Raw genomic sequence first — 11,377 nt, forward strand, 5'->3', positions numbered from 1 at the left:
GATTTTACTGGCTGCCTGTCTCTCATGTTTTGACAGGTGTTGCTCTTCCTGAGATCCTCTGGAAATCTGTGTCCTCCTGGCAACTGATTTCTTGCATGAATATATGAGAATTTAACCCGCTTCTGGGATTTGGGTCTTGGCCAGCTGTTTGCTGCTGCTCCAGAGATAATGTGTATGGTGGTGGCTGTTCCTGCTCATTTGTTTCACTGACAAACCCTGCACTGCTTTCACTGTATGGAAACAGAGGAATATTGATGAATTCTTGCTGTTTTAGTGTGGAGGCAAATGACAGTGGGGAGACCAGTTTTTCAGGATCTATGCTGTCTTCATAAGAGGGAGGATAGAAGTCAGGCCTAAAATAAGAAAAAAACATATCATGGTGAAGTGTGATTTATCTCACAGAGCTTGGTTAGATGCTTCATCTGTCATATTTCCAAAATTTAGATGAAGCTTTAACTGTAAACAGACATCTAAGTGTGTTTAAAGAATGAAATACATTAATATAAAATGTAGGCATAACTGGTATCATTTGCCTTGTCTTTGTACAGAATGTTTTATTAAAACACAGAATTCTAAAAAGACAAGCCTTCCCCATGAAAATTCCCAACCATGGCATACAAACACTCATGATTGTGAGTATTTTAACAAGTGACAGAAAAGTTTAATTTGGAAGAAGAATGGGATCAGTGTTCAAAGTTATTTATTATTGCAATAACCATTGTTTTCCACAGTTTTATAATAAATTTGGTATGTTGCTGCTTATCTAACCAAAATTTACTGAATATTGCTTTTATAGTGCCTTTAGAGCACCCATTGTCAGTGTTTCTAGTATGGTTTCCACAACAGTCCAGGAAAAGAAACTTTTATTCAGTGACCATCTTACAGAGTTTTGCCAGGCCTACTGCAGTTTAAGAGACTCTCTCTTTCAAAGCATCATACTTGGTTAAGAACAAAATCATAGGGTCACAGAATGTTTTGGGAAGGGACCTTAATGATCATTCAGTTCCTGCAATGGGCAGGGCCACCTTCCACTAGACCAGGTTGTCCATCCAACCTTGCCTTGAACACTTCCAGGGATGGGGCAGCCACAATTTCTCTGGGCAACCTGCTCCAGTGCCTCACCACCCTCACAGTGAAGCATTTTTTCCCTAATATCTAATATAAACATAACCTTTCTCCATTTGAAACCATCCCCCTTGTCCTGTAACTCCATGTTCTTTTTTGAAGTCCCTGTCCATCTTTCCTATAAGTTCCCTTCATGAACATAGGGTGCTGTAGACTCACTGGAACCTTCTCGGGGGCTGAATAACTCCAGCTCTCTCAGCCTGTCATCACAGGAGAAGAGTTCCATTCCCCTGATCATCTTCATGGCGCTCTTCTGGACCCACTGTAGCAGGTCCATGCCCTTTCTGTGCCAAGGACACCAGATCTGGATCAAATTCTCCAGGTGGGGACTCACAAAGACACAGCCAAAGAGCAGAATCCCCTCCCTCAACCTGTTAGTCACACTTCTTTAGATGTAGCCCAGGACACATTCGGCTTTCTGGGGTGCAAGTGCACATTGCTTGGTCACATTGACCTACTTCATCAACCCCCCACTAGGTTCTTCTCTCCAGGCCTGCTCTCAAACCATTCTCTATTGCTTGTGCTTCGATTTGCACCAACCCAGATGCAGAACCTTGTACTTAGCCTGGTTGAATTTTGTGAGGTTTTTAAATCAGGGGGACAATTAGACAATAAAATGTAAGCAGGAGCCATAAGAATGAGCGGAGGCCCCCTGCATACCTCAACTTTGGTGACCTACATGAGCATCTACCCCACAGCAGCATCTTAAATTGTCTGCTGAGATGGAACTCAGTATGCTCCTGCATGAAGTTGGAATAACTGCACCTGCTGCCTCCATGCATGGCTTTGGCAGCTTTGGAAAATCTGAAACTTTCTCTGTTTCACGTAGTATATCTTACCTTAGGTATTGTTTGCATGACTGGCTGTTTGCACATTGTTGCTTGCTCTAGCAAATAAAATTTGAGACTACAGTTCTCTCCACAGAAAAATAATAAAATGGCTATAGGATTTGCATTTTGTAAAAACCTTGTATTGCTTCTTTCTTTTCAAGGTATGTTTAAAAAATAGCATCCCTCCCTCCCAATTCATCTGCAACACATACCTGTCTATGGTGCAGACATGTGGTTCTCTGTGGCTGGGATTTCGAATGAAGATGCCAAGGGCCCTGTATTTCAGGACTTCATGGAAAGTGCTCCAGAAAATGCCAGTAACAAGGAGGCAGAGCCCCAAAGCTAACAGGCAATAAAATACTAGCTTGTTGTTTCCACATCTGCACATGGAGGAATTTGTGGACATGCAAAGTACTCCCAGGCAAACAGTAGAGAAACTGAGTAAAAGCATAAGAAGACGAATGAATGTAAAAAGACCTTTTGGCATCTTTTGAAGAAGACACAGCACTTTGTTCCTGTCTGCTGTTTGTTTGCTGGCTCTCTCTGCTGTACTTCTATTCATGTATGGGTACTTTATATGCTACAGGACCAACTGCGCTGTTGACAATTAAGAGAAGCAAGCAGTTTTAACCTACTCATTAACTCTTTGGAGACTTATAAACTCTTTTGAGATTAATTTGTAACCTTTTACCTACTTTAGGAAGGAAGCTTCCTGAACCATCCCTTTGCCACTGTAATCTCTGGAGTGTAAACTTGGACTGCTCCCTCCATTGCATGATTTGCAGTGGTTTCTACACTTCATTGCTTATAAGTGAGACCGGTATTTGTTAAATTTGACTTGACTTTAAAAGAAAAAACAACCAACAACCAACAAAGATTCTGTTCATAAATGCCCATTAAAAGTTTGAAGGGAAAATATGCTTCATATAAATGCAGACATTGACATGGGAGGGAAATAGGCATAGGTAAAAACTGCTGTTCTCTGATGGAGGATGTCATCTCACCTTTTGTCTCTTGATAAGATAAGGTAGCACTAAAGAATATTAATGTCTGGCAGGTGTCAATCTAGGCTCAACAAAGGATTTACTTCTCTAAGCACTACATGTTGCCATCCAGTACCTTGGTCCCAAGAGCCTAGGAAGCTGACATGAAGCACTTGCATGACCTATGTAGTCCATAAAGGAGTCCAGCACCTCAGACTGGGACACAAGGCAGCCTTGAGGGATGTCTATGAGCTCCCAGAAGAAGCAGCAGAAGGCAATATATTTCTTACTGAGCAGTTTCCTAGACGTGGAGTTACCCCAAATATATGCTGGGTTCTGACGAGCACTCTCAGTTTTCTCTTCCGCTGCCTAACTTCTGTGGTTATTATTGGATGGGTATTACAACAGCCAGCTCACACCTCCCTATACTGGCTTGTAAGGTTCAAGTTGCAAAAACAGCAAAAAATTCAACTGCAAAAGCAGCTGGTGACACAACAAGCAGATTGCTACCCTGAAAAGACCTGCTTCAGTGGAAAAGACATAAAGTGGAACAGATTCCCACTAATGTGAGTTGCCATTCAGCATATAGGCAAGAGCATGCTTCTCAGGGATGAGGTGGGGCGTTGGTCAGGGAAAACTGTTATTTTAGGCACTGGCTTCACCAAATTCAGGTCTTTGAAAGAGATGGCCCGGTTATGACAGAGAAATCAATAACCAGGAGGGTAAAGCCACGTGTTGAGGGTAGGAATTCGTGCAGGGAAGATGTGAATGGAGCTGAGAACATGAAAGGCAGGTGGAGCACAGTGAAATGGTAGAGTCAGTGCTGCTGAATGCCCACTCAACAGCAACAGCTACTCTTTCAGAAATGTAACTGCAAAAGTGTAGTGTGACCGAAACACATTAAAATAAACTGTTTCAAAAGTCAAGTAATTTACATCTGTCTTGCCTAATATGAAGTCCACCAGTTCATCTTCCTTCTGCTGCAGGACTGTTTACCAGGACACCTTTGCTTCATGCTCTGTTGTTTCAAATATTAAGGAATGCTCTTCCTTCCATTTGTTTTCCCCCAGGTTAACAGATACAGCTGAATTTACAATAATCTTTTTTTCTGTATAATTTCTACTTTCTGCATATCTGTTAAACATACTTTATTTTACAAAATACTTTTTATCACTTCTGGGTTTTTTGATGTTTCAGATCTTAACTCACCTAAGTAGAAGTACTGAGTTATTAATGACTGCTACCTAAAGTTTAGTTAATTAATATAATTCACATCTGCTATAATGTTACTCCTTCTGCTACATGATGGTATTTATGAAAGAATGATGTTGATAAAAATGATTTTTACTTCTTGTTTTCTGTAGTCACTTGCCTGTTTGGTCATTTAAATTTTTACCTGGAACATTATAGCATCATATCTGTGCTGATAAAAGATTAGTTAAATATTACAGGGAAACCTGGATGGAAAATTGTATTCTCTCTATGTGAAAAAAAAAATTAAGAATTCAAATACACTCCCTTCCTCTACTAGGAAAAGAAATAAAAAAGCATAGTCTGAAAAAATCCTTAATGAGGAAATTAAAAAGATTAAATACATATTATAATTCTCAGAAGAATCAAAAGCCAGTGACTAAGTTACACCTCACTTAGAGGGAAGAACCGGATAGCAGGATAATCTTTAGCCAAAAAAACCCTAATTTTCTCTGCCAGCCAGTTCCCTGACAACACTAAGAAATGAAAGAGAAGCAAGCAACACCTGTCAATGGCAGCTGCTGGCTCCAGAGGATGGCGAAGGCAGAATCCACCATGGGGTGGGAGTAGGCCTCTGGAGGGGCTGCAAGGTGCTCTGACCAGAGAATAGCTAGCTCAGCACTGCCCAGCAGCTGAGGGTGGGGGTCACAGACAACGAGGGGTTAGTCCTTGCAACGCTGTGAGAGAAGACAACATACATAGGAGCCCCTTTTATAAGATATATATCTACCTCTTGTTTTGCATTTGGAGATTTGCAGGGCTTTTTTTTTTTTTTGTAGGCTGCAGAAGTTCGGTGATTTCTCCAAGAGGTCATTTTCATCTATGGCAACAGACTATGGGTATATTATCTTTGTAAACAGCATCTGTATCTCACCCAGTGGATAAATAAAGGAAAAGGTAAAAAAAAATGTGACAATAGCACCATAATGCTGCTTAATTATCAGGGTTCCATTATTTTTCTTCTTTTCCATCACTTCAGATTTTCTGTAATGTTATTCTTGGCCTTTTCCAATTTCCCTAACATTTTGCAGCTTGATTGTTTTATTGGCAGTGAGTGTCTTGGACTGCATCAGACTGGATGAGCAGATTTCCTATTTCTCTTACAAAACAGGAAGAAAGCTGCTTCTAATGAGATCAGGTGGGAAAAGGGAATAACTAACATGGTGTAAAGGTTACTGAGCAGAATTGGCTGCAGACCAAGGTCAAAAGGTAGCAGTCCAGATGGAGAAAAAGCAGTTCTTAGGAAGTCTGATTGAAGATGAACTTAAGGGGTGTTCCACTGGATGATTTTACGATTGCGATTGTTTGGCAATTTGTGTTTCACTTAGAAAGGTCACTGCTTATCTTGTATCCTGTTGAAACATGTAAGGCTTCAACAAACCAGTTTCTAGAGTTACGCTGCTACTCAAAAAGAAATTTGTGATATCATACACATTTTTATGAGAGTTGAGAAACACAAACTTATTTTAAACTACTAATAAAATGGAAAATTTGATAATCAGAAAATTTAAAAATAGACCGTTTAATGCAAATACTTGGGGTGTGTTAGTGCCAGCTGCATATCACAGTACATGCATGATATAAGATAATGCCATATTAGAAGTCACATTTGCTACTAAAAAGTGATATTTTACCAGAAATTTGAAGATTATATGTTTTACTCTGGTCTGAAATTAATTATTTTTAATAAAATTAAAACTCTGAATTTACACCAGTTTTGATTTTTTCTTCTGTAACTCTTTAGCACCCTTAGCTGACATAATTTATTGTAAAAACTCACTCAAACAATTTTTTATGTTGTTGTCAATAATTCAGAGCAGATTTGACAATGGGTTTCTTTAGCAATTCCAGTATTCCTTAAAAATATGTATCTGAGGTAATGGGCTCTGCAGATGCAGTCTCTATTCTAAATCATACCTGAATTAGTGACAGTTTTGAGAGCATAGAAAAGTTTAAGAATGACTGAGAGTCGATGCAATATGAACATCAAAATCATATTTCACAGATAAGTTTCCAGTCTGAGAATGTGGTGATGCCTAGGCAAAACAAGATGCATGAACACAGCCAGGGCTACTCTTTGTGTCCGAAGGTATTGCAATTTTAGGAGGTGTGGCTCCTATTTGAGAATGAATAATTGAATTTCATAAAGGAAACTGGGTAAAATTCATTCTAAAAATACTTAAAAAGAGCAGAAATTAACTAATTGGATTGAAAATAATACACTGCAGGATTTTTTATTGAGAGATTTCCCCAAACGGTTGAGAATAGTTTACTCCAGATACAGTAACAGAAAACAGCAATAAATACTTAAAATAAGGAGAATTAAGATACTAAGTTTTAAAATCATTGCAAAAATTTTGAGGTTTAACAAATTATATTGTAACAAACATTTAAACTTTATTTTTGGTGATTCAAATATTCTTTTTTCCCAGGTATTCTTTACAAATTTTATTGTTTTAGTTATTTAGTAAAAGAATGATATATCAGGAAGTTTGACAACAATTGTGATAACTAACAATAATTCAAAGTTTAATAGTTTAAAGCTTTAACATTTTAAATAGTTTAAAGTGATTATGTGAACTGGCTAGTCAGAAAAAATTACACATAAATGGAATTGTTCCCTAATGAATATGGAATTATCTGTGGTCTGTCAGGCTATTTATTGATATAGCTATCAGAATTGTACATTTTTGTAAAACTTTGAAATGAACATAATGGATTATCAAGACATCTGAGGCCTTCCCTTTTAATTTATATATGTCAAAACCAGAATGCTATCTGTGTCAGAAAAAAAAATACAGTAGACACTGCTCTTCTTTTTCTCTTAGCAAGCAGATATAGTGAAAGGCTCTGGCAATGAAAATACAGGCTTTGGCATGCTTATTTGTCTCATGTTCACATATTTTAAAATACCTTGTCTGATATCCAGAAGCTTGGGAAAGCTATGAATTGCATGTGAACATCTATTGAATCAAGCATTATGCTTCTTTCTGTGGAATTAAGAGTTAAACAAGTTATCATGTGTACAGTGAAATTTTAAAATGAAAGAAAACCCAAACCAAAAAAGAACAACCAAGCCCACAAAACAGAAGGTTTTGGTGTCTGTTTACCTAAGCATAAGGATCAGAGCTGTGGGTAAACAAAGTGACAGCCTGGCTGAGCAGATTAGAGGCTGTGCAGGGCCATCCTCTCCATTCTGTTCTGTTCCAGCTGTTTGTGGTGCCTCCAGCACAGTTTCATCTGCATGACTTCTGAATAGGAAACAATTTTACAGCACTGCTTATCAAATATGGATAACTTTGACCCCAAAGAATGAGCATCCTTTGTACATGAGACAAAGTCCCTTTTGTTTATGCATCAGTACTGGAGATGATGTGCCAGCTGAAACGTTCATTTTACAGAAAGATGTGTATTCCACCATTTCATGTGTGAGGATTTGGGCAGAATTCCAATCATAAATTGGAAAAAAAAAATTACCAGTTAAATAATAGTGCTATTATATGTAATTAGCTGATTATATGGTTTAATGGCAGTGTAAAATGTCTGGGGAAAAATTTTACTTAGAGAGAAAGTGAACAAGCATTATTTTCTATTCAAAAATTAAGTGTCACTCTTCCTTTTAACTTTTACTCCTCCAACATACTTCTTTCCTCCAGAAGATGGTTGTCCTAAGGATTTTTAAATTGAGGTGTAGGACTAAAATATGTTTTTGTATAAGGAGTCAAAGTAAGACATATAGCCTGTATAGATACTTCCAAGTAGGGCTCAGATAAGCATGAGAACATAAGATACCACCCAAATGAACAGTGCTGTTCTCCTCTAGGAAAGGCAAGGACTGCCTTGAGCACTTTTTTAAGTTTTAAGCACTGCCTTTAGTTTTATGGTATGGGAGGCACTGAAGCACAGTCCCGTTGGCACTGATGCCTATTTGCCTTTGACAGCAGGGGCAAACTCAGGTGTTTTATCTTGGCTTGAAGGTTTCAGCAGTTTTATCAAAAGCAGATCAAAAGTGAACCTTGAAGGAGCTGCTGGTAGCTCTTGATCTAACAAAGCACAAAAAGCTTAGAGCTAGCTGTTTGGCTGTGCTGGACTGTTTAATATTAAAACAAGGATTCCTATTGTCTTTCAAATACAATAAAATATTGTAACACAATTAGATTTAACCTCCTTAAAACTAACTGACCTTCTTATTTGACATCATTACAGCAGGCTGGCTGAACAGTACACTCAAATATTGTACATCAGTAGAGTTTAATTATCATATGTGTAACTTTTAAAAGAATTTTAAGTGGAATAGATGCAAAAGTCTAGCTCTAGGTTAGAGAAATCCTTGGAGTTTTATGCAAAATTGACAAATGGTCTCATGTAGTGAGATCTTAAAATATCTTTCAAAATTATTTTCAGAGTGAATCTGGTGTTAGAAATTATAGTTATCTGTATTTGTTTCCATAACTGCAGTGCATGCTTTGATATGTAATTTTACTTGCAGAGGTCTACTCATTTCTGATTTGAACCAAACCAGTTAATCAATACTCCAGTAAAGGTCAACAGTCTACTTTTCAATCAGGCAGGTTTGTAAAGAAGCAGGTTTTCAGAACTTACAGCATACCTGATTTGCCAAAAAAAAAAAAAAGAAGAAGGTGGATATCACAAGAAAATACAAAACAATTTAAAAAGAGAGAGTTAAGCACATTGGCCTAAAGAGCAGTTAACAGAAATCTGAATTGTCTGGAAAAGCACATGGACAAGAACTACAGCTTGTGGCATGTGTGAAGCTTGGAAGCTTGCATTGTGCAAAGTTTGCACACTTCTGTGCAAATGAACAGGCCTGACTGACAGAGAACTGGTCAGCTAAGCACACACACACATACACACACACACACAAAAAACCAACCAACCAACCAACCAACCAACCAACCAAAAAAAACCCCATAATAATAAGAAGTGTCTTAGGAGGTGGGTGTTTGAGATGAAGGTCTACATTCTGACAAGTGGACCCAGAAACATCAGCAGATCCCCAGGGCTCTTTAACTTTCAGTTCGTAACCCAGACTGCTAATACAGGCAGGAAATACCTACACAACACTGCTCATTAATGCATAGAGCAAGGAGACCTATATTTAGTTTGCTGCTTTACAGGAAAGTGGAGTGCAGGAGACTGATATCTCCCTATGTCCCTGATGATTCAAGGAGAAATGTCTCCAGCCACTGCAGGATGTGAAATGCATGAGCCACAGGTGCATGCAGAGGCTGGCAGTCCCATTGCAAAAGCTGACTAATTCCATGCTTCTGGGAAGCATTTCCATTCTCTTTGCAGGCTGCTACAGAATACAATTCTGGCATTGCTTCTCATTATTTGGAGATTCCCTACTATACATGATACAGGAACCTCTTCAGCCCCTCACAATGCATGTGCAAACACTGTTTCCTTTGTAGATCACTGGACTTCCTCTTAGAGAAGACTGAAGGGCACTTCCCATCTCAGACCAGACATCTGTTAGAGTGGTCACAAAGGTTCTCCAGGAAATAAGAGTCTCTACTGAAGACCTTCCATGGGTGTGGAGTGACAGAGTAGACCCTGTTTCTGGCCAAAGAGATGGTATAAGCTGATGTGTGCATATTTAAAATACAGCCTGGTCTGCAACATCATGGAGGTGTGAATGAATCAATGGGGAGGCTCATCTGAACCACATTACTGTTTTGTGAACTCATACAACATATTCTAATTTAAACAATAGTGTAGTCTTTGAGAGAAATCGTGTCAAAATCCTTCCCAGAATGTTGCCTCCAAAACAAGAAAGCATAAAAGGCTTTTTGGAGGTATTTTACCTGCAAAGTTTATGGTGAACCTGGTCTCCAACTCATCATGTCAGCAACTCACTTCTGCTCCTGATTGATTGTTCTCTGGAGAAAGAATAAATGTGAACCTTTAGCCACACACATGCAGGAACCTCATGCTAGCTTGATGGCTAATGCTTCATTTTCCCAGGTAAATCACTTGGAGTCGCCTTCCCAGCTTCCTCTTCCCAGATGACCATCACTGATGAATGATTCTGTCCACCTGAACCATGCTAGGTCTCATAAGTATAATGTCCCATGCTCCAGATATCTGTTGTCTTTACCATCACATTTCAAACACTGAACCCATAGAATGCTATTAAAAATACATTAGAAGTACAGCTTCAGAGCTTTCTCCATCAAAAATGTAGCTGCTGAACAGAGTCTGTATTTTCTAATATGGTCAGAACATATTCTTTATCCAGACTCGACTCCTGGATTTTTTGGGGTTATGTTTCTTTCAAAGCCTTCAATAACCTAACCTTGAAGGAGGAGCAGAATTGCAGTCCTGTGCATTTACTTCTCAGCTTCTGTTAAACATGGTGCACATGTAATTTAACTTCTGGAATGATGCTGCAGCCCTTCAGTCAGCATAAACCACTATCCAAAGGGTTATGTACCTGTCCTAGCTCACAGTCACTGCCTTTTGTCCTTCCCAGCCCCTCTTTTGCTCCCTTCCCATTTGATCCTTACTTACACTCAAATGGCCACAGTCTGAATCAGAGAAAAGAACTTTTTTTTTTCTCCTTTTTTTCCACTCATCCAGTTCAAGTTACAGCTGCTCAGTTCCTCCACCAAGTGAAGGAAAAGCTAGAATTGGGCAGCTGGGTCAGGAAGAAAGGCACAACTTCACCTTTTGGTGAACCTTTTGGTAACTGTGCACTTGTTGATTATACCCTCAAAGGAGAAAGAGTTCCAACCTATATTCTGATTAGAATTTTTTATTTCTCAGGCTGAAGTTCTGCTCTCTGCTTCTCATTCTCTCTCTTCTTTCCCGCTCTTCAGCCTCACCATTTTCTCCCAGTTTCTTCCTGCCCCTTACCCAATCCTTTTTGCAAAGCCAACTTCTTTCTTTAAAGATGCTGCAATTCTTCTTTAAAACATGCAGCATTTCAAGTTGAGCAGCATGTAAGTGTCCAATTTTAAGTCCTGATTATAAAACATATATCAATATAGTTTAATGACTTGTGGTAAGGATGACTTAAATAGCTGTAGCTGGAGTATAGGAAATATGAGAAAAAGTTAGGTAGAGTTCCTGTTCATCCCAGTGAGAGCAGAAGGAAGCAGGGAAACTAAAGCAGCCTTCCATCTCCTGGAGGGAGATTACTGAAAAGAAAGAGTTTATTATATG

The 11,377-nt window shown here is 38.8% G+C and overlaps 1 protein-coding gene across 1 annotated transcript; it reads right to left on the reverse strand.

The window, feature by feature from the left end:
- Positions 1 to 22: 22 nt before the first annotated feature.
- Positions 23 to 2,505, reverse strand: TMEM252 (transmembrane protein 252). The gene is made up of 2 exons (XM_054002771.1): positions 2,168 to 2,505; positions 23 to 353 (listed from the first exon to the last, which is right to left on the reverse strand). The coding sequence occupies exons 1-2, from the start codon at positions 2,440 to 2,442 to the stop codon at positions 23 to 25; spliced, it is 606 nt and encodes a 201-aa protein (XP_053858746.1). The 5' UTR covers positions 2,443 to 2,505.
- Between the last annotated feature and the right edge of the window lie 8,872 nt (positions 2,506 to 11,377).

This window comes from Vidua macroura, chromosome Z (assembly GCF_024509145.1).
Source record: "Vidua macroura isolate BioBank_ID:100142 chromosome Z, ASM2450914v1, whole genome shotgun sequence".
NCBI classification, from domain to species: Eukaryota; Metazoa; Chordata; class Aves; order Passeriformes; family Viduidae; genus Vidua; species Vidua macroura.

Bases quoted from the DNA above. Each gene is read 5' to 3' on its own strand.
- TMEM252 (XM_054002771.1), bottom strand. From the start codon at position 2,442: ATGCCAAAAGGTCTTTTTACATTCATTCGTCTTCTTATGCTTTTACTC. The intron at 354-2,167 runs GTATGTGTTGCA...TTCTTATTTTAG, and splicing joins CATGTCTGCACCATAGACAG to GCCTGACTTCTATCCTCCCT.